The 24,574-nt window shown below is 42.1% G+C and overlaps 2 protein-coding genes across 3 annotated transcripts in view; both read left to right on the top strand.

Annotated features, from left to right (window-relative positions):
- Window positions 1-711: 711 nt before the first annotated feature.
- CHURC1 (churchill domain containing 1) lies at window positions 712-6,338 on the top strand. The gene is made up of 4 exons (XM_072114151.1): window positions 712-880; window positions 3,260-3,395; window positions 3,802-3,872; window positions 6,153-6,338. Exons 1-4 carry the CDS (start codon window positions 842-844, stop codon window positions 6,243-6,245), a joined length of 339 nt encoding a protein of 112 aa, XP_071970252.1. The 5' UTR covers window positions 712-841; the 3' UTR covers window positions 6,246-6,338.
- Window positions 6,339-10,989: 4,651 nt separating this feature from the next.
- Window positions 10,990-24,574, top strand: part of LOC140069646 (spectrin beta chain, erythrocytic-like) — a 60,371-nt gene continuing 46,786 nt past the window's right edge. The window contains exons 1-2 of one of the 2 annotated variants that reach the window (XM_072115571.1): window positions 11,013-11,135; window positions 23,180-23,384. The gene's annotated coding sequence lies outside the window, so the exon portion shown is untranslated. Of the gene's footprint in view, window positions 11,136-23,179; window positions 23,385-24,574 lie in introns of both variants that reach the window. The other variant, XM_072115570.1, reaches the window with a different exon arrangement.

The raw sequence follows: 24,574 nt of genomic DNA, 5'->3' as shown, positions 1-24,574 counted from the left end.
AGATGCCAAGCTGCAACAGCACCAGAAAATAATTGGATGCTGGGAAATGAATGGTAAAGTGAAAGTTGGTGAAGACCTTGTTAGTATAAGCTAAATGTCTTGGCCTATCATTACCAAAACTGGAGTCCTGCTGAGATCATTGGTTAGAGTCAACTCTTCCTTATGTGATAGATAATGTCTGGAAAAACTTCTATCTCTCATGTTTTGCTTACAACTTTTGATTGTAAAATTTGTCTGATCCTTCAGGGGTTGCAGAGGTAAACGTTGCATATACAGCGGAACGTGTGAACGCGCCAAGGGAAAAAACTGTTGAAGTCTATGGGTCTATGGACTAACTCTGATCAAACTCGCAAGATTTTCACGGGGAAAAGTCATGCAATTTTCAACATGGCTTGTGGCAAGAGGCCAACATCAAAAAATGCAACTTATCTTGCAAAAAGTAAGCCCTCAAGCACTTACCCTGACACAAAAATAAAACTAAACAAAACTCTGTTTCTTAAAACCAAAAGTGGCCACCTGGGGGAGATTCACAGAAAAGTATAAAACTAAGTGTATAATAATTGCATATCACAGAGAATCACACATGACATCCATGTAGACACAACCCTGCTGTGACAGGACTGTGCCGGCCATCTACTACATATAGGATCATGGCTACACGCCCCCTTGTGGTCACTAGTATGATTGCAGCCATCGCCCTACTCTCCCTACTCTCGCGATACTTGCTATCCCGGAACCTGCTTGTTCTATGTGTACGCTTCCTACGTAGAACTATCTCCATCCGCCTGTGACTTACGGAGTTTACGTTGCGCGGAGCGTACCGGGCGCCGGGGCTATCGCTATGTGCGGGGGCTGTGTACGGGAGGAGTACCCGGAGCGGGTGAGGATGGCAGCGCACTGTATGGGGGGAAGTGATGCCCCCGACCTCTATGGCGTCTCTACTGGTTTCCTTCTTATTTAGAGGAAGCTGACAACTAATGCAGCGCTTAGATGTGCTCAGTGTCACCCCACCCAGCTCTATCTATATGTACACACAGCAGGGGGTCATTATATAGTGGTTTGGGTGGTAGCCTGGGGCCCAAGCCTTCTAGGGGGCCCATGGGCACCCAAATCACCCACCACATTTTATACTGAGAAGGACCCTCACCCATAAAAACCTGGCACATCTGTCCCTCCGCTCAATACACATGTACACAAGATACACTTCAGGACCTTTGAGGGTCCTCCAACCTGAAACCGCAAATTGAAAGCAGCAGAAGGGCATTGGGGCACATTTACTTACCCGTCCCGTAGACTTATTTCCTGCATGTGTCGCTTCCCCGCTCAGGTCCGCCGGAGTTCACCTTCTTCTTCCTGGTGCATGTGAGTGCTGATCTTGTGACACAATTTTGAAAGTTAAATTCTGCGGTTTGTCCGAATCAGTCGGGTTGCCTGACGGCCTGAACCCCGATTTGTCTCGCGTGCAAGTCGGCGCCGAGGCGACACAATCCGATCCCTGCGCCAAAAACCCGGGGCAATTCAGCGCAAAATAAAAAAATTTGCGAAACCCGACAGAAATGCGTCCGACGGACCCTTAGTAAATGTGCCCCATTATCCACACCTGTGTACACACATGAACAGATCTGCCATTCGGGGGACTGGGAAAGCTGGGTACAATATATGAACTCTCAGGATACAATATAGATCGGAGACATGTACTGGGGACAATAGTTTCCCTGGTTTATACACCACATAAATGCACAGCGCTATTATGGGCTATAACATAAGGGGATTTGCCAGAATCAAAATTGAATATTAGTTCTTTACCCAGTTCAGGACCAGATGCAATTTGTCCTGGTACACGTGTTCTTTTAATGGCTATAAGTTTTTAATTTTTGGTCTAGAGACAGGATTGTTGTGGTGTTTTATTAAAGGAAATCTAACTTCAAAATCCATCATGATAAACCAGGGACACTTACTCATAGATCCAGTGACTGGGGTAATATGCTTATATTTCTTATCCATGGTCTCCTTCCTTCTAAATTTTTTTTTAGAATTTTACAATTCCTTTAAAATTGTGCTGAAGAGCCAGAAGGGCACCAGGGGGTGTTACCAAAGCTCCTCCGTGCTGTAAATTCTCACCTCCCACTGTGTGCTGTGAGATTACATCAGATAGAGGGAGGGGTAAGTGTTGAGGGAGCAGAGGGGGAGAGTGTGTGACAGCCTGTGGGGCTATTATAACACCCCCCAGAGCCCTTGTGGCTCTTTAGCATAGGTTGATATTAGAAGAAAGGATGTTTATCATGATGGATTTTGATGGTAGATTTCCTTGATTGGAGTAATATGGGATTCTTATTTTATTAGACATTTTGGTCAGAATTTTTTAAATATTAAAAAATTAAATACATTTTTTTTTTCAAATAAGTTTTCCAAGGTGTTAAATGGAAAACAATACTTCCTTTTGCTACCTTGAAAGGAAGCCCCCTTACCACCAAGTATGACCTACTCCCACATCATGTTCTCAGACTTCTTGTAGGTCATACTTGGTGGTAAGGGGGCTGCCTTTCAAGGTAGCAAAAGGAGGCATTGTTTTCCATTTAACACCTTGGAAAACTTATTTGCATTCTTACCTGCCACCATTACACAAAATCCTGTGAATTATGGGCAAGTTGCAACATGATAATTCCTGTCTGTACTACATGAGTCACTGCCAGTGCCTTGTTTTGCTGGTCGGCTTCAGCACTTACCTCTTCCGGGCAGCCACCCATTTTTTTCAACCTCTTTTTACAACCCAGTAGCTGTCGGGATCTAGCAGTGATTTTGTTGAGAGCAGTACAGACGGTCCCCTACTTTAAAACACCCGACTTACATATGACCCCTAGTTACAGACGGACCTCTGGATATTGGTAATTTATTACCGTACTTTAGCCTTTGGCTACAATAACCAGCTATAACAGTTATCACAGGTGTCTGTAATGAAGCTTTATTGTTAATTTTGGTTCTTATGACAACCCAACATTTTTAAAATCCAATTGTCACAGAGACCTAAAAAATTTTGACTGGGGTTACAATTATAAAATATACAGTTCCGACTTACATACAAATTCAACTTAAGAACAAACCTACAGACCCTATCTTGTATGTAACCCGGGGACTGTCTGTAGTTTTATAATCTGGTTACATGCAATATAAGCCATAGGGGATATAAATATGTATAATGTATATGATCTAACTACATAGATTATAGCCAAAGTCCTGATGTTTTTATGCTTATTTGTAGGGTAACACATGTCTGGAGACTGGATCCTTTCTATTGAACTATGTAAGTTGTGCAAAGTGCAATACCCGAGACTTTGTGCTCATCGCCAACAAAACAGCGGATGAAGAGGATGGAGAGGAGTTTATTACGTATGATCGTAAGTAAGACTTAACCCCACGCATTAATAAATGTGCCCCAATGACTTGGTCCTCTTTAATGGGAGGATTGGTCTGGTTTTAAAATATATTGGATATTAGGGACAGATCTACCTGCTATTGCACAAACTGGCCTAGGAATATGACGTTTTGTGGCGGAGCTGCACATTCACGGAGCGGAGAGACACGGCAGCCTCACGGCACTGTGACCTCGGATAATAGAAGTCCATTTGTTATTTAGTCTGATGATACACCTATTCATGTGCAGGTTATATACCAATTAAAATGCCCATCAGGTTTATAAAAACAGCTTCCAAAAAAATGTAACACAGAAGCCCTCATTAGTAAGAGCTCCCATGATAGATATCTATGGCGCATGATAGATATTATATTGTCTTTGTTTTCCAGATATGTGCAAAAATTGCCATCATGTAATTGCAAAGCATGAGTATACTTTCAGTGTGGTGGATGAGTATCAGGTAAGAGAATACACTTTTATTACTAAATAAATTAATTTTATCTTGTCCAATACCATATTTTAATGTAAGGTTATTAAAGGATAACCCACCAAGACCACCTACAGTATATCCATTGGTACTGCTCACTTGGATCTACTGTATTATTAGGCTGTTACTCAAATGTTGTTACAGATTTTTATCCAGGGTTCCAAAAGCCCTTCTACAATTGTAAAGTGATGGCCAAATTTATAGATCTTTGTTCCCAGCACTGGGATACATAGCATAGAGAATGACATAGACACGGTCATAAGCTGCAGTCAAAAATACACTTTATTCCAAGCAGTAAGTTGTGTATTTCGAAAGCAGAAAAAACTTTGTAGAGGGCATGAAAGGGTGATAAAATATTGAAATGCTATAGGTTAGCTTGAACATACCAGAACCTCCCCTTTAAGCTATTTTCCCAAATGACCTTAATGTAAAGCTTCTACTGGAAAAACTCTAGACTTGAGGGAAACAAGATGTTTTCACTATCCCAGCTACAAGATGTACTGAGAAGAAGGCTCTGAAGGCTTCTCAGTCGTCAAAATAAGATAAGCAGTTGCCCTTCAGCCTGTTTCTTCTATCTCGACCCTGTTTCCCCGAAAATAAGACAGTGTCTTATATTAATTTTTGCTCCTAAACAGGCGCTAGGTCTAATTTTCAGGGGGTGTCTTGTATTTTCATGAAAAATAATTCACATTTATTGTTGGACAACAAAAAAGTTCTCTTACATCCTTCTCTCCAAACTTATTTCATGTAGAATTTCTTGTGGCTCCATTTCTATTGGAATCATTGCCCCCAATCTCTCACACTTAGCAATAGCACCACCTTAAATGACCACTTCTTGTCCAGGTAGCTGCTTGTATCTAAATGATCTACTAATACTAATGTAAGACATGGGGAGAGCTGCTGAAAAAGCTGCCACTAGGTCTTATTTTTAGGGGAGGCCTTATTTTTGTAAGCTTGAACAAAATTCTACTAGGTCTTATTTTCTGGGGATGTCTTATTTTAGGGGAAACAGGGTAACATGAGTCAAGGACAAGCAGGCAAATTACACGAGTCATGACATGGTTGACGGTGAACAATATGGCGTCTGGAGAGAAATATGACATCTCTCACAGATGTGAAGAACTTACACTATAGGGGTCCAGTGGGTTTAAAACTCTTAAAGGACACCTGTCATCAGGTCTCTGCCACTAGTCCTGTCACCTCTACCTATTGGAGCAGCTCACAAGGATCCATCCCAGTCTTTATCTAGTTATTTCATACATTAATCATTGTAAAATCATCTATTCTTTATTATGTAAATGAGGCTGGTCACATGGTCAGAGGCAGTGATGTCACCCCTGTTACCCCTCCCCTTTCCTCCCCCTGCTCATGTCTGTGTGTAATGTATAGTAAAGAATAGTTAGTGTGTGCTGTATCTGCTGACATGCTGCATCCTCCTAATATACAGGTGAGAGACACAGACATCAGCTACACATGAATCTGACATGTTCTGCTGTAACATGGCTGCCTGGAGCTGCTGTATCTCTCCTATATACACACAGACACAGACTGCAGGGGGCGCCAGCATCAGGAAGCACATCATTATACAGCCTCACATCATTATACAGGCTGTCAGTCATGCACTGGGGGTGTGGCTGTGCCTCCCACTCATGAATAGAGTGGACAGCTTGAATATGCTAATGACTCATTGGACATTTCACAGGTCATTTGCATACAGCTTTAGGACCTCATTGCTTAGGTGTACAGGCATGTAGAGGGACAATGAAGGGATAGAAGCAATGCTCTCTAATGGCAGTTCATGAAAATATATTTAGTTTAGGGGGGTTATTTTGCATGACGGGTTCTCTTTAATAATAAAAAAAACTCCTTTAGATCTTAAGCATAAACAGAGTTCATATAACCTATGGTTGTACAATGGGTACAAGTAATTTGTCTTTTTACAAAAGATTTTAGAACGGGAGGACAAAAGAAGTAATTATCTTGATTTATCTTTGTTTCGGTTCCGACATTATCCTTCCCGGTACTTCGCAACACACAGGAAATAATTGTTCAGCCAATCACTGACTAGAGTGATGACATGACACTGATTGGCTGCATAGTATTTCCTGTGTATAAAGAGGGACCAGGAAGTAAAAAACTGGCATGGAACCTGGTAGCATTGGAAAAGGAGTTTGAAGTTTGACCCCCTGCTCAATCCCTTAATAAAGATGATTATTAGACAGCGCTGCCATGACTGTCCCTGCTCTCTTTCAGGAGTACACCATGCTCTGCTTGCTGTGCGGGAGAGCAGAAGACTCGGTGAGCATTCTACCTGATGATCCGCGACAAATGGCTCCTCTCTTCTAGAGATACATTATCTGCAGAGTTTTATATTCGTTTACTAAGTGTTTTGTGCTTTTGTTCCGCTTGCAATAAACATCAATAAAAATGTAAACTTTACTGCGTGAGACTTTGTAAGTAAGGCTGGATTCACACGACCGGTGTCCACCGTACCGTAGCACGGCGGGCACACGGCAGCACGCGGGGAGAGGAGGAGGGGGAGAGCGCTGCTCACCCCCACCCCTCTCCATAGGGATATATGGCACACGGTGCCGTATGTCCTGAAAAAATAGGTCATGTCCTATTTTTTCACGTAGCACGGAGCGGTACGGTGCCGCACGTGTGCTGCACTGTACAGCTCCCGTAGGGCGCCGCGCGCCCATTGCCGTCTATGGGGGACGTATATCGGCCGTATACACGTCCCCCTTGCGGTAGTGTGAATGCAGCCTATGTGTTGTTTCATTTAGTAGATGATACACCACTGCTTGGCTACAATATTTCTGCATCTATTTTGTGGGGTTCTCTGACATTACAATTACACTTATTGCTGTTACCATTGTTACCATAGCTGCTGTGTAAGTGGGGAGATCAATAGGTACATCTCAGTTTTCATGGGATCAGAAGATCCGATTTATCTACTGGATTCTTGTCACTGGTAAGTTACTGATTAACATGTTTAGTGCCTGTGTGCTTAGGAGTCCAGTGGGCGGTTCTGTCAGGGATAGACTCCTATCTAGGCAGTATAGTGTAGTCTTCCTGACTATTTACAGTATTAGAAGCAATTACATTCATCTGAAACCACAATGATGTTGGTATCGGCAGGGTCATCCGTCATATCCCGGCCTCACTCCAGACATGGTGAGAATGCGATGAGGAAACCCAAAACCACGAACGTAAGGGGGACGTCCCCCATAGACTGCACAAGTGTACACAATGTACTGCTCTGTACACTGGAAAAAGATAGGACGCTGTGCATCTCTATGGAGAGGGGAGGAGCCCTCCCCAGCGCTTCAGATATATGGCCGGGCGTACGTTCGTGTGAATTCGCCCTTAGGCTAGTTTCACATATGGCAGGATTTTGGTCTGCTAGATAACTTAGGACCACCTCCTGCTCTGTTTGATTTTAGGTACAGAGTAGGAGGAGGGAATTGCAGAGGGAGCAGGGAGGCGATGAAAAGTGCTTCACAGGGCATATAAGAGCCAGAGCAAAGAGGGGGCTCTGGTGACTCCCCCCCCCCCCCCCCCAAATCACTTGTGCTTTCGTAAAAGTAATCCATCTTATTAAAACTTCTAATAAACATATTTTAAAACACCACAGTAGATTTGCTGTATAATGTAATATAATGAATTCCAGAATGGTGCCACTAGAGGGCACTGCAGGTACATCGCAAACTCTATAGAAATCCCTCTAGAAGAAAAATACAGTCAAGTTTGTAGCTAGCTGATTATATGGCAGAAGTTCGAAATGGGGGAAACACATCTAGTAAAAGTTTAATTTTAAAGACAAATTTTTGTATTTATTTATTTGTCTTTGTTGTTTGTTTATTTTGTCCTTCGTCATTGTCTTTTGCATTCCTTCACCTATTTTCTTGTAGTAAAGGTTAGACTACCTCATAAATGATATGATATTGTGCAGTTTATGCTGCTATTCTAGTATATGATTCCCTGTATTATTATACCTGAAGCGTCATTCTTGGTATAGTTGATAAGGAACATTCAGTAACAGCACTGATAATCTATGTGAGATAAGTGGAAGAAAATACAGGGAAGATGTCACCATGACCCGGTTCTTGGGTTGCCGTGAACTAGAGGCATATTTGCAGTTCGGCCATGTGTGCACATTACAGATCCTGTCCACCATACAGAACAGATATTCTGTCTTTTTCAATTGCTGACAATGTAATGAAAATTCACAATGCTTTATGTTTACAGCAGAGTAAGAAGTGCTAGAAGGTTTAGTAACAAGTCTGTAGTGTGTCTCTTAATAATAATCTTTATTTATAAAGAGCCCTCAAATTCCATAGCGCTTTTTACAGAATGGCCCCTTAAAACCTAACCATCATTTCAGATAATTTATTTTATTGGGGGGGGGATGTTGTGAACATTTTTCTAATATACTTCATTAAGAAATTCTGCTCAGTTTGTAAAGTATCAGGCTCCAGCGGTCCTCTTATAGAGAGCTGTATCCTGGTCTGTGTAGTGTGTGTTTTTGAAGCTGACTATGAACTTACATCATATACCCCTGTGTTTGGTTGAACAGCTCTGAGAAGGGAGGATGAACCTATTCACTTTCAGCTTGATTTTTGAAAATAATGCTCAAAACATACTACAGCCAGAGAGAGAGAGCACTCACTGCTCAGAGCTGTGTAAACAAAGAGGAGAGAGAGACCTGTCTTCAGTATGATAGACAGATTTACCATGGCAACGGAGATGTAACAATGTAACTAAGGGGCACTTTTCAGTCTGTTTCTTGACAAACTAAAGAGAAATCTTAAAGGCAACCTTTCATAAGGGACCTCATTTACACTGAAGACAGGTTGTAGAAGCCCATTACTGCTGCAATGCAAATATGTCTTTCTGCCTTCTCTAAGCATTTGCATTACAATATAATTGTGTGCTATAACTTACCTTGCACCCTGACAAAATCCTCTGGTTAGTCCTAGGGGTTGTCTTTGGTTTGAATGTATTTCAAAACACAACATGTGACTTGTCTGTACTGCTCACTCCTCAGTTCACAGAAACATAGCTGACATCAGTGGGAGAGGGAGGAACTGTACGGGAGCACAAAGGTGGGGGCTGAGCAATTTGCAGCACAGACAAGGCACATGTTGTTTTTTTGAAATGTATCCAAACCAAATCCCAACCCCTGGGACGACACAGATGATTCTGTCCGGGAGCCAGGTAAGTTATAACACACAATTATATTGTAATACTTAGAGAAGGCAGAAAGACATTTGCAATGCAGCTGTAAAAATGAGGTCCCTGGTGACAGGTTCCCTTTAATGAAGTATATTAGAAAAATGTTAACACTGCCCCCAAACAATATCCCAAATCATCTGAAATGACGGTTACTCTTTAAGCTCTTGCGTAGGTCAATAACCTTCTCATCCGGTGGCTCCCTATGTTAGTATTGGATTGGATACTTAAAGGGATTTCCTAGCCTACTGGAGGGCAGGACATGGGTTCTACTAAGAAATAAGGTATACTCGCGCTCATCCATGCATCCCTCTTTATGGTTTTGGACAGACTAAAACTGTTGAGGATCTAATGCCCAATGCACCAACCCGTGACCTTAGCAGTCACATGGGCATGTACAATGACATTTAGGAGGGACATTAGCTATTCCTACCCATATGACCACTGAGACCAGAAATTGCCCACAGTGTTCTCAGGAGTCTTACCAGTTCTAGTTCGGTCCGGATCCTAATGTATGAATAAATTGACAAGTGAATCTTACCACTTACCCTTATTAAAGGGCATTTCCATATGCAGTCACTGGAAACTGTCAGACTGTGCAGGAACTTACCTAAGACTAGTAGAAATAATGACTAGGAGAAATAATGCATTGCTATAAGAAAAGATGCTCCCAAGATTGGAGTCGTAAATTATAAAAAAGATTTTACAAAACTCTATTATAAAGAAACATATAGTTTCCAAGCAGATTTATAGCACAGTCATGAATCAACATCTACCTGGCACTCTGGCAGTGATGGAAGATAATATCCTATAAATGAAGACAATATCCTTTAAATGTAGTGATATCGTCCCTTAGAAATGTAGGACAGTTGTTCTTGGATACAACCACCACTGCTGGAGGGATTGCACAAAGAAAACATAGCTTTTCCATATGAAATGGCCAGGAATGAACACTGAATCCAGGTGGTCGGGTGCCTCATAGCACATGCCTAGCCACCAATGCCAGAGTACATAGGTGGTCGTATCCAAGGACAACAATCTCATTTCTAAGGAACAACATGACTACATCTATAGGCAACTATCTTCACACAGGTACATTGGGGCACATTTACTAAGGGCTTTGCACCAGTTTTCTGTCAGACTTTGCACATTCTTTTCAGTGCAAACAGCTTGTACAGGTATTTAAGTACGCCACATTTGTGTCACATGCCATCGTTTTGTGGTGCACCTGCGCTATTCTTCATGCCACACAAATTTCTGCCCTGACGGGGGCGTTCCGGTGATCATTCGGACCAGGTTCCTGATTTTACATGCAAAATCCGACAGAAATGTGTTCCACGCCCTATGTTAAAAGTGCACCAAAAAAAAGGGGGGCACTGTGTCGGTGCTGTGCAGGGAGCGCCAGATTCATGCAGAACTCAGGATTTCTGGCGCCCCCTGCACACTACATAGGGAAACTGCACATAGTACACACTGCACTGTTCCTAGTAAATGTGCCGCATTATTTTTATAACATGCAATTGATGAAATTAATTGAAATTTTATATATATATATATATTGTAGCAGATGAATTCAATCAAATGTGAATGACCCTGTTAGAGACTGTGGCTACAGTAGGAGGTGCCACCTTCCCAGGTTATGTTCTTTCATCTTGCCCCAATAAATCTCATGCCTTCCGCTTGGGCTCAGTTCCCACCTTGCGAGTGATCAGTGAAGTGTCCTGCCAGCAGTGACTGACAGCGTGTTCATGGCATTCCACAGCTGACTGTACATCCCTTATAGAGAGAGTATCTCAGCACAGGAATGTCCCTGCTCACTTACTGATAATCTTATTTTGGAACATGGGGTGTGTCTTGTGTCTGCAAAATGCACAGGGCTCTGTATTAGTGACCTTTTTTTTTTCAGCCGTCCTTTCTCCTTTGTCCCTAAGGTTGACTTCATCTTTTCCATTGTGGTGGTGACATTGGCTCCAATGTAAGGGTTGAGCTGCGGGGAGCAAGGTAAAGCCAAATTTCGAATACTTTACAATCGTACCTTTCTAGAATTAACTTTCCGTATTACGTAATTTCTGTTTGAAGTTAACATGTAACTTAATAGGGTTCAGCTTGTGGCTAAGAAATATATGTTTTCTGCTTCCTGTTAACCTCAACCCATACTGTAAAAAATCTATGATGTGTTTTATTATTAATATATACAAGATTAGATAAAATGACCACTTTATTTTTTACATTATAGTTTTATATTATTATTTTACAATGCATTTGAATTTGAACTAGTTAAATAATCGTTTTTTTCCATACTAGTTTATATATAATAATTATATTTAGTGTATATTGTACTAAAAGTAAGTCCTATGTGAATCCACGGCTGAAATTCAATGCTGGCATTTTGGGATTTTTGCTGCAGATGTGCCAGCAGATCTACCCAAGGTCTAGTCCTAATGTCATTCAATGGGGCTAAAACATGTGTACAGATCCTGAGGAGGATCCATATCAGGCATGGTCATTAGGTCTTTAGGGGGTATGAGGACAGAAAAGTCTTCCTATATACCCCTGATAAATGACTGTATAGAAATATGGAAGCGTTTGTCACCGATATGTACATTTTGTTTCATTGTATTACTATGTACGAGAGTGAAGGATACTCTATAATACAAAAAGGCAATGGCTCTGTGGGGTGAATGTTGCCAAATGTATACATTTGTGTAAATGAGAGGGTTATCTGGCACATAGGCTCTTAATATACCTACACTATTCTGTAAGTCAGTAAATCCCCCATTAATTATTAAGCTGAAGGGCTGGTCAATCCTCTACCTCTTTGGCTAAATTCTAAGATTTCCGTGCCTCCCAGCTTGGGTGACGTCAAGTAATCATTGATACTGTAATGTGGATGGACATTATTATCCGATTCATGTTCATAGAGTTGGCACCAACATGGAAATCTTTAGGTACAGCCTGATAGATAGAAATTAGGGAACCTGTCTGCTTTTATTATTGTAATATATGATGGAGACATGTCCCATAATGAGAATTGGGACCCCCCTTCTATTCACTATATTCACTATTTTCACTGTAGACATTGGAATTGGGGTTTGGCCACACCTGGGCCCAAGAGGCTTAGGGCGCCCAGAGGTGTCACTTTCCCATGTGAGAAGACTAGTACTAAAAGCCATACATTATAGTCGGGGTCTTTGCAAAGACTTTGCACTGGGGACCATCAGCTTCAAGTAACATCACTGTGACCCCCCCCCCCCTTTCTATTCACTATAATAAATGGGCCCCTTACATAGGCAAAAGAGCCTGGTACAAGTCTTCAATGATTTAGAGATACCCAAGACAAAAGTAGAACATCTCTGGGATCCTTTAAATTAAGGATCAGTTGTTTCTCTAAAACCCAAATCAATATTTCCGTCATGTTAGATTTAATATGTGAAACCTTTGTGGATATAAATAATGTGGTTCAAAGGAAACCTTTTTACAAGACATGGGTTCAGGCATGGTTGCAGACTTAGATAATAATACGCTGATAATTTGCACTTTTTCTTGGTGGTTCACATTAACCCTCTGCAAAATTTGCTTGATTATTATTCTAACTTTTTACCTTGTGCACCTTGTGGCCAAGTCAAGGCAAAGAACTCCGTGCATTTGTGGTCATTTTTTATATTAATATTAGTTCTAAAAGAGACTCCAGTATATGATAAAGTAGACAGTACTGAGGCATGGAGTATCATTCATGTTTTATTATAGATGTTGCTACACAAGAAGCAGGGGTAGTATCAGATTGTAAGAGGAGTTGTGTGGTCACTACTACACGTCATGTATTATGTGATATTTGGTAAAATCCCATGCACTCTTTTGGCAGATCTTCCAGTGCTTATCTTCTTGTGTGTAAATTATGTGTAGACACAGCCTCAAAGGGGTCGTCTATGTGCAGTTTGATGTGATGCATCTCAGCGTCTGTCCAGAGAAGTGACATCAACTTCTACAACCTCCTTCCATTGGAGTAAATTGCAACAATGTTTGGAACCTTTTAAATGTCTTCTTGCTTAAAAAGGTTTTCCCATGAACAAAAGTTAGGCCCATCTTTAGGGAAAAGTTAGGCTCATCTTTAGGGAAATGCTCCCAGTATATTGTAACACCAAAAACTAAAGAGCAAAGACAAAAAAAGGTGTCCAATTGATTGGTATGCACAGATTATTGAGACTGGTGTGTCTGTTGTGCATCCGCAGAAAGTGTGGACATTTTGATGTCCACGTTCAGTCTGTATTGTATCCACATTGTTTTTCCATATGTGACACTTTTTTTTCACATCGCCAAAAAACTGATTGATTTTTTTGTCTTGCCCAGTTGGTCGCCTAGCAACATTTGAGAAAAAAGGACCGCATACGGATGTCATCCGTGTGCCATCCGTTTTCTTTGTGGACCATTGAAATACCTATGGAAATTTGTGGTCTGTGTGTGAGAAAAAAATAGTGCATGTAGTCACTGTCTGCACATCCAGGAAAAATATGGACCTGTGAACAGATCTATAGAAATTAATGGGTCCGTTTGCCATCAGCAAAAAAAATGAATAGCATACAGACCTCAAAAACACCTGTCTGAATGAGCCCTAACTTGAAGCAAAGATTTTGCAATGGCCAATTTAGGCTTGATTCACACGAACGTATGTCCACATGGCTATGGCCGGGCAGGCACACGTCGGGCGTGCTGGAGAGGAGGAGAAGCGAGCGCTGCTTGTCCCTCCTCTCTCCATAGAGAATAGTGGTGCTTACAGCCAAAAGATGGAGCACACTCTATATTTTTTGAGGCCACGGCGCAGTACGGTTGTGCTCACCGTACCGATCCCAGGCACCATAGACAACTATGGGGGACCTATATGCGGCCGCAAATTTGTGACCATATATATATATCTCCCATACGTTCGTGTGAATGCAGCCTATCTACACGCCTCAGAATGGGTTTGTTTCTGAAACAAGCAGATGCATTTCTGTAAGCTCTACAGAGAAATAGGACAGTCAAAGAACAAATGTAGATAGCAATGACAAAATGTTATGTATTTGAGGAGCAGTCCCCTGTGTATATCCATTGCCTCACGTGGACATATCCTACTTAAGGTAATAATTTGTTTTCCATTGAAACAACCCAGTATATTGTATGAAATAAATCACCATTCATAAAATGTTCTGCAGGTGATGTCAGGGTGGGATAGTGGCACCTTAGGCCTCTTGCACACTAGCGTTGCGTTTCACGTGCGGGTGCAATGCGTGAAAAACTGACGTTTTTGCTGCGTTTTTGTTGCATTTTTGTTCGCGTTTTTTTGCGTTTTCGGTGCGTTTTTCACGCGCGTTTTTTTAAGTCAATGGGACTTTTTCAAAGGGACCAAGGTTCGGGAATAAAATGTTTTATTTAATTGAAAAATAATGTCTTCTGATAAGTTGCAAACATCTGCGATCTATTCTTCACTGTTCCGCGCGCGTATATTATCTCCCGACAAGTTAGCAGATGTGAAGAACAGTGAAGAATAGAATAAAAACAGTGAACACAGTGAACACAGTGACCACAGGATCATTTAAGATAAAAACACAGTGCAGAACACAGTGCAGAATAGATTACAGATGTTCGGCACATCTGCTTACTTGTCGGGAGATACGCGCGGAGCGGTGCGAACAAAATAGCATGTGAAGAACAATATATATGTGTGTAAAGAACACATTGCAGATGTTTCCATACATCTGCAATGTCTTCTTCACACATATATATTGTTCTTCACATGCTATTTTGTTCGCACCGCTCCGCGCGTATCTCCCGACAAGTAAGCAGATGTGCCGAACATCTGTAATCTATTCTGCACTGTGTTCTGCACTGTGTTTTTATCTTAAATGATCCTGTGGTCACTGTGTTCACTGTGTTCACTGTTTTTATTCTATTCTTCACTGTTCTTCATTGTGTTTTTTTAATTAAATGATCGTTCGCGAGCAGGGGAAATACTGTTATACTGGTCACCTAGCAACCCTTACGTTTAAAACGCATTGCACTCGCATTGCACTTGCAATGTTTGCGAGTGCAATGCGTTTTTGATACGTCCCCATAGACTTGAATGGTGCGTGAAAAATGCGCGTGAATCGCAAAAATAGAGCATGCTGCGATTTTGACGCGCGTGCAAACGAACGCAAGCACACGCGTTGAAAACCACGCAAATGGAGAAAGACCCATTGAATACAATGGGACAGAGTGCAATGCGAGTTCTGAGCGTCAAATGCACGCGCAGAACTCGCGCGTGAAAAACGCCAGTGGAGAAGGGGCCTTATACTTATACCTGTTGACAACATTCATAAATACAAGTATGTATGTATAATTGGCTTGATGTCTAGGAGAATGAATTCTGCTCAAGGAGTTGTCCAGACTGGTGGTGGATAAACTGTGGTTCATTGGAAATTTTTTGTGTTTTTTTTAAGTAGGAGAAACTTCTTAATGTGGCGAGGAGGTGAGATTAGCAGAACTGCCGACTCTACCACGCGCCTTTTTCTTTTGATAAGTAGGCTCCCGAAGGGTGTGAGGGCTAAAACTAGTAGCAGGGAGATAAGGCTGAGCTCCAGGGACTGTTATCTGGTGATAACACTGCTAGTAGGATCATAGAAGAAGAAGATGCAAAGGAAGGAGTTCAAAATTAGCCATTTTATTAGACATACAGTGAAGTGTTACCTATTGTGTATTGTAGACAGGAGATGTTGATAAGTCCAACATTGACACTATTTTTCTGTACTTTTATATTTAAATGTGCTTTATTAAAATGTGATTTGCCCTACAGAGGATCATAAAAATGGGCCCAAAAGTCCACCATTTGGACCTGCATTTGGAGACAATGGGGCACATTTACTTACCCGGTCCATCCTGTGGCGCGTTGTCCGATGTTGATTCGGAGCTTGCCGGGATTTACGCTGGGTCGTACGCTTGATATCCACTAGGTGTCGCTGCTGCGCTGAAGTCTGCCGGAGTTCACCTTCTTCGTCCCGGTGTATGTGAGTGCATGTCTTGCGACACAATTTTTTTTTTTAAATTCTAAATTTTTTTTAAAAAATAAATTTTTTCGAATCCGTCGGGTTTTCTAACGGCCACGCCCCCAATTTCTGTCGTGTGAAAGCCGGCGCCGATGTGCCACAATCCAATCGAGTGCACCAAAATCCCGGGGCAATTCGGCGCAAATTGTAAATATTCAGAAAACCCAACGAAAATGCGCGATTCGGACCCGTAGTAAATGAGCCCCAGTCACTTTCCACTAGGACAGTGATGGCAAACCTATGGCACCCTAGCACAGAGTTCACCAGGTAAGGCCTCCTCCTGCAGTCCATGGGAGCCCAGGATGTGCCAGTTATCATATAAAGTGTCACATCTTTGGCTCCTTAGGACTACCGGAGAAGGTGGGGACAGAAGTAGATTATCATTGGAGCTTCTGATTCTTCCTGTTCAGGAGAACACGGATGGACAGCTACAATTGATAATCACAATTTATCCACCTTCTGTCTACTGTATTGGTGCCTCAAGACACTTGAAACTGTGACAGAACAGAGTAGTTAAAAAAATAAGTTACTGCTTAAATTACTATGTTGGCATTTTGTGTTAAATATTTGGGTTTTGGTTGTACTTTGGGCACTCTAATAGGTTCACAATCACTGCACTAAGATCTATTTTTATTTTATTTTTACTTTTTATGAGTTTTATGTGAATTTGACTTGATCTGGGTTCAAATCCCACATAGGTCAACATCTGCAAAGAGTTTGTATGTTCTCTCCGTGTTTGTGTGGGCTTCCTCCAGGTCCTCCGGTTTCCTCCCACACTCCAAAAACATACTGGTAGGTTGTTTAGATTGTGAGCCCCATGGGGACAGGGACCAATTTGCCATGCTTTGTGCAGCGCTGCGTAATCTGTGTGCGCTATATAAATAAAGAATTATTATTATCTGTATACATCAAAGGATCCATAGTATCAGATTTTGTTATTGAATATCATTGTCTACTCTTAGCAAAACCCATACAACCCCTTGAAGGAAAAAAATATAATGCACATAACACAGAGAATTCCCGACTATCTGAAGTCTACGACATTCTCAGAGTTTAGGTTATTTGTAGGGGCCTGTGACATAATGCTGTGGCTGGTGACTGCACACGTTCTCCAAAAACCATGACGCAGCATCACAAGGGTGGGGAAAGCCCTCTCTGGGTGTGTGGCCTCCGTACTGATAACAGTTTAGAAAAAAAATAATGGAGGAAAGATACATTTTACATGGTGTCAGATGGAAAAGGGTAAATTTACATGTCGTTATATCCGATTCTTGGAAATGATACAACTATTGGAGATTTTACATGCACATTGTTACATTTTTTTTTGTTAAATGTTAATGCAGAACAGAGCACCTCAGACTAATTTGCATAATTTTAAAAGCCTTTTCTTGTAAAAACCAGGAAATTAGAAGCTAAAAGAAGAGCAGATCCTACTTGAGGGGGCACACACCAGCATGTCAGTGTGCTTGGTTTACAACCCTTCATCCTGCTGGTAGATGTCCTTTAAAGAGAACCTAGCACCACGAATCTACCTATAAAGGTAGATCGGGTGGTAGGTGGATGTAAGGGACGTGAGGAGAGCTCTTTTTAGAGCTAATCCTCACGTCCCCGCTAACTTTTGGGAAACTTTATTAACCTAATATGTAAATTTAGTTATGCGGCTACTGGGGCGTGGAGTAGCTGGCACGAGGCTACACGGCACGGCTACTCCACGCCCCAGTAGCCACATTACTCCTCCTACCCTGTTGTGTCCGGCGCGCAGCTCCTCGCAGCGCATGCGCAGAACGCCGGCTGAGCAGTCCCAGCTCCGAGGCTGGAGCTACTGCGCATGCCGGCTTGATCGTCCGACGGCCAGCCCCCCGATTTGTGTCGCGTGAAAGTGGGCGCCGATGTGCCAAAATACCATCGCGTGCGCCAAAAACCCCAGTAAAATGCGGTGCAAAACAGAAAAATTCGTGAAACCTGATGGAAATGTGTTCCGCGGACCCTTAGTAAATCTGCCCCATAATGTATATTATCCCACACTTACTGACTTTAATCATTTGAATGCCTGTATTTTCCACTGCAGCATGTTTTAGCCAGGTGGGGGCACCAAATAACATACACCATGTCCTATCTTCAGTGTGGCCGCTTGGCTTCTAGTGGAGAGGGGAGGGATGAGGAGCGCTCACTCCCACTCCCTTCATCACCCGGCTGTCCACTATGCCCTTGTTACTGCCAGGATGAGCACACGGCCGTGTGCAAGGAGCCTAAGGGTGCATTCACACGTGGTGTATTGGATGCCTCAAAACACATGCACCGAAATGCACGCGTCAGGACTTGTTCGTTTTTAAATGCATTTGGCTACTCTGGAAGCATTTTTCTTCATTGCTGTAAGTGTAAGCAAATGCGACAATGTTTACACAGCTGCTTACACTTACAGCGATAAAGAAAAACGCTTCCAGAGTAGCCAACCACATTGTATCATTTAAAAACGCATGCATCCTGACGCATCCAAAACGCACCCTAAGGGAGAAGAACAGCTTTGTCTCGGCTCTGCCTCCTGTTTCTAATCGGTTCTTATAACTGTGTAAATAAACTGTGCTGGATCTTATCCCTGGGAATATTGGGGACTCCCCTGGGCCCCTCTTCTTGTGGGGCCCCTTACTGGAGGTCCACTGTCCCCCCTAAGGGTGGCCCTGCCCGCTATTGGTGCCACCCAGTGGTGTTTTTTCAGGACCAAACTTTTGCCGAATTTGCCGAACCTAAACCCGACTGTGTCTGCTCATAACTACTTCTAAGTATTTTCACAATTATCAATAACCTAGAATTTCCTGTAACCTGGGACACAAGTTTCCTGGGACACAAGTAGCGTAAAATACTGTGGATTACCTACAGTAGTTTGTCTCTTGTGTACACAAATATTTAGTGAAAAATTTTATCTTCATTATTTAGTGTGTGTTTTATTTTTATGATCAGATCAGCGTGTTTTTTTACTCTACAGATTTTTTTTATGGAGTTGCAGATATGGAAAATCTGAACGGACCCCTGGTCCTGCATAATACATGTATAGTAGCACTTCCCATTGTCCTGACTGTGCAGGGTTTTTGGACTGAACTGTCCTTCACTGACACTTTCTGGTAGTCAAGGAATTTGGCAGCTGTTGCTGAGATCATTTTAGCAAGGCTATTAAAAGTAACGCTTTGGTGTTGTGAGATAAACATCTTGCTTTTTTTTGTGTTATCATATTAGTATTTGCTATACACTGGCTATAAAACACATGTACACACATGATCACTATCCAGCAATAAAACCCAATGTGGCAAAAAATTTAAGGAAACCTGTCAGCAGAAATTGACCTAATTCACAGCTCATTTCAAAGTTGATTTTCAGGATAATGCCATCACGCTGGACCATAAAAGAAACAAAAACTAGAAGGTGTTACCCTGCTTGATAATATTCTAGTAGTGGTTTATTAGGCCAATTGCTGATGACAGTTTCCCTTTAACAATACAATCCATAACTAAGAGCCATGATTGACCATGACTAAGAGCAAGCGAAAACGCTCGAAATGCATAGGATGGACCCTGTCGTCTACCGCATGGACACAGAGCTTTGGACTATGCGATTGTGTATATTACAATTCGGAGTCAATATAAAACTGGAGGATTCCTTACCATATGCGCTGGATCGTTGTTTTTTATGGATTGAATCATCCATAAAAAACAACGATCTGAGCTGCCTGTCTAGGAGTCCCCCAAAGACATTCCTCATCGGGTGAGCGTTGCACACTTTCCATATTTTTCTATATTTCACTTTAACAATTCTCATAAAAAGGATATGGAGCCCGTGTGACAACCCCTCTTGACACCTTACTACTAACCTGAATTCTCTGGCCACAGCATTACTTTAAATGGACAAAAGTACAATCTGTTAGGATCCGTCTGCTCTATAACATGCTGCCTGCAGATAGGACACAATGTACAATCTGCTCAGCTCCTCCTGCTCTATAACATACTGCCTGCAGATAGGACACAATGTACAATCTGCTCAGCTCATCCTGCTCTATAACATACTGCCTGCAGATAGGACACAATGTACAATCTGTTCAGCTCCTCCTGCTCTATAACATACTGCCTGCAGATAGGAAACAATGTACAATCTGTTCAGCTCCTCCTGCTCTATAACATACTGCCTGCAGATAGGACACAATGTACAATCTGCTCAGCTCCTCCTGCTCTATAACATGCTGCCTGCAGATGGGACACTATGTACAATCTGCTCAGCTCCTCCTGCTCTATAACATACTGCCTGCAGATGGGACACTATGTACAATCTGCTCATCTCCTCCTGCTCTATAACATGCTGCCTGCAGATAGGACACAATGTACAATCTGCTCAGCTCCTCCTGCTCTATAACATGCTGCCTGCAGATAGGACACAATGTACAATCTGCTCAGCTCCTCCTGCTCTATAACATGCTGCCTGCAGATACTACACTATATATAATCTTCACAACTCATTTTGCACTTTAACATGCTGCCTGCGAATTAGACTACATTTTACAAAAACCCTTTAGATGTAAATGTAATAAAATAACAAATTTTATTTCCAAAACAACAAATACATATTTAGAAAAATGAGTGGGAAGAAATTACTTTAGTCTTGAATTTTTTTCAGTGACGCCCCCATGTCCTCATTCTATTATAAGCCTTCAAGAAAATATGAGTCAATCGATGTGTATGTCACAGATTTCATTCTCACGTCACTGTTAGTAAGTGTTCAGCTGTTCTCCCGCTCGCCTACTTGTATCCAGCGTTATCAAGTGATGCCAGGGCTGTGTAAGAAGTCAGCGTAGTGTTATCAGACGGCAGTGTCTCAACATAACCTCATTCTCAGAACTGCCTAACTTGTAACGGTAGAAGTAATAACCAAAAAATGACTTTTTTAATGTTGGCAAATATGTGTTATATAATTATGATCTGATGGAGGACATTGGGGCATCTAAGGGTCCGAACCGCGCTTTTCCGTCGGGTTTTACTAATTTTACCATTTTGCCGAATTGCCCCGGGTTTTTGGTGCACGCGATTGGATTGTGTCGCATCGGCGCCGGCTTGCATGCAATGAAAACGGGGGGGGGGGGGGGGGGGCGTGGCCATCGGAAAACCCGACGGATTCGGAAAAATCACGCTACCGTATTTAAAAAAAAAAAAAGTGTTGCTTGACACGCACTTACATGGACCAGGAAGAGGATGGTGAACTCTGGTGGACCTTGGCGGACCTCGGCGCAGCAGCGACACCTAGAGGATATCGGGCGCACGACCTCGGTGAATCCCGGCAAGCTCTGAATCCTCGTCGGAGAACGCGCCGCTGGATCGCGACAGGACTGGGTAAGTAAATGAGCCCCGTTGTGCTTTGCGCTAAAGCTGGGGTTGATAATCCCAATCTCTTGCAATGTCATCTATATAATAATAATAATAATAATCTTTATTTATATAGCTTCCACATATTCCATGGCGCATTACAAATTATAGGGGACATATGCAAATAAAATACTATTGAGTATGGAGTACAAACAGTCATATGGAACAATAGGAGTAAGGGCCCAAGAGCTTACAGTCTATATTGTACCCATTCTCTCTAATTTCCTACTATACATTACAGCTCTGGTTTTGGAATTGTTTTGGTACCTTCCACCACTGGGGATACATTTACGATGCAAAGTAGCAATAAAAACTGTTAATAGCTAATAATAAGCTGCTTATTTTATTTTTCCAATCCATAATAGAAAGTGAAAGCTTACTTTTCTTATAAGTATCCAGTCCTTCTTGTATGAAGGTCCAAAGGATGTTACAATAAATAACACTGTTCATGAAATTGATACAATGGGGCATATTTATCAGGACCTCTGCACCAAGCCAGTTTATTGCTAGCACTTGCGATTATTTTGTCCTCTCCGCCACCTTCACGCCATTGGGGCGTGAAGGGGGTGGGGCGGGGCCCGCTGAGAGTCGGCCGGCGCGGGGCGTTACTGTCCAGTAGCAGAATTCTGATACACTTCTACTCGTTCCATGGATATCCCCCAAGCTTAGTCTACATTCACACAGAACGTTTGCCCGCCGCACCGTAGCACAGGTCAGCACCGGGGAGAGGAGGAGGGAATAAGCGCTGCTCACCCCCGCCCCTCTCCATATAGAAACATGGGGCACGGTGCCGTATTTCGGGAAAAGAAAGGACATGTTCTATCTTTTCACGGCTACGGAACGGTTTGTGTCGCACGTGTGCTGCACCGTACCGCTCCATATGGCGCTGTGCTCCCATAACCTTTGGGGGACATATATCTGACGTGTACTCGTCCCCCATCGGTCATGTGAATGAGTGTGTATGCACACTGTATTCTAATGGACTTGATCTCTGTTGCTTGCAGCTCTTGTGTCATGGTGTGAGCCTATAGAAAAGCATTTATTTCTGTTGAATCAGTGAATAATGCACAGACAAATTCAATGGTTGTGTGCATGTAGCCTCAATGGGGCAGATTTACTTACCCGGTCCATTCGCGATCCTGCGGCGCATTCTCCGACGAGAATTCGGAGCTTGACGGGATTCACTAAGGTTGTGCGCCCGATATACACTAGGTGTCGCTGCTGCGCCAAGATCCGCCGGAGTTCACCATCCTCTTCCTGGTGCATGTAAGTGCGTGTCAAGCCGCACTTTAAAAAAAAAAAATTAGCACAATCCGATCGCGTGCGGCAAAAACCCGGGGCGATTCGGCGACCCTTAGTAAATGTGCCCCAAATGTGAAAAATCAGCTAGAAATAAATGTTTATCACATTTCAGCCTAAAAAAAACTCATCTTAGAGGTTAAAATCAGTATTCATTAGTGCTATAGTCTCATGATATCTTAAAGATGTTTTATATCTATTAATTTAAATATCTTAAATATCTATTTATATTTAGTTTTCCTTTGGCCATTGCCTAATGTCTCAATACAGTGCATCTATTATGCAGGGTTAGGGAACGACCTGGATGGACTGGAAGGACAGGCAAGAACATTGAGCCCTAAGACTAATCCCCTTCCCAGTTGTTCTACCTAACTGCCCAGTCTACCCTAAGCACAAGGTGACAACTGGTTGATGTTCCCTTCATGCGCCAAAGTGGAAACACAGAGAAAACAGGACAATACAAACAACAAGGAGAAGTCAACAACATAAGGGTAAGAAACATGAAGACAAAGGCAGTACAAAATCATTACAAAATAGATAGTCAAAAAGCAGGCATAGGGTCAGAGATTCTACAATACAAAACACAAGATGAATGCCAGATAGCTCAGAATAAGACTATAGTCAGCAAGGAGGAATTAGTCAGAAAGAAGATGATTGGATCAATTCTCAGACATCAGACAGGGTAGTAATTAGAGTAGTGAAAGATTCTTTCCATCACAGGGGGATTTACTGTTTGCAAGCCATAGCAAAGTCCACAGGAGAAAGACAGGTGTTCTGAAAAGCAATTAGGACTGCTAGGAAAGGAGTATGGCAGTATTCAGACAAGTAAGGACCAAATGAAACAAAATGACACTTATCAGCGCATCCTCAACCTTAATTTACAGACAGTGGATGATGCTGAAGACAGAACAGATAAGCACAGAAACGACAGCATCAAAGGCCTGTCACCTCTCCTGTCTGTTTTAATAAGCATTTGCATCCCCAAAAATTAACAACTGTTAGAGCCTGGTATTATGTCATTCTATAGATGTATGACTAAATTGCCACCCGGCTTATACATTGAGTATGTCCCTACACCAGATACTATCACCACTGTTCTGAAAGTCTGTAGGGTAATGGTAACAGATAGAATAATCCTACAGATTATTCTATATTATAATCATATATTGAGCTACACTGTCTTCTTTCTCCATTCAGTTATCCGCAGGTGTAAGGGTAATTTCAGATTTATCTGTTCTCCTTGGCACAAGGATAATTATGATTCATTGGCAATACTATCACAATGCATCAATCTTTAATAATTCAGGCCGTCCCCTGGTTACGTACAGGATAGGTTCTGCAGGTTTGTTCTTAAGTTGAATTTGTATGTAAGTTGGAACTGTATACTTTATAATTGTAGCTCCAGGCAAAATTTTTTGGGTCTCTAGGACAATTGGATTTGAAATATGTTGGGTTGTCATAAGAACCAGGATTAACGATAAATCTTAAGTACAGACGCCTGTGATAACTGTTACAGCTGATTATTGTAGCTTAAGGCTAAAGTACAGAAAATTACCAAAATCCAGAGGTCTGTTTGTAACTAGGGGTCGTCTGTAAGTTGGGTGTTCTTAAGTAAAGGACAGACTGTATAGTTATTAGAATCAATTATAATACAATTGTAGGTCTCAAATATACCTGTTAA

This window comes from Engystomops pustulosus, chromosome 7 (assembly GCF_040894005.1).
Source record: "Engystomops pustulosus chromosome 7, aEngPut4.maternal, whole genome shotgun sequence".
NCBI classification, from domain to species: domain Eukaryota; kingdom Metazoa; phylum Chordata; class Amphibia; order Anura; family Leptodactylidae; genus Engystomops; species Engystomops pustulosus.
The sequence above is the reverse complement of the archived record's forward strand: the minus strand, read 5'-3'. Positions and strand labels throughout refer to the sequence as shown.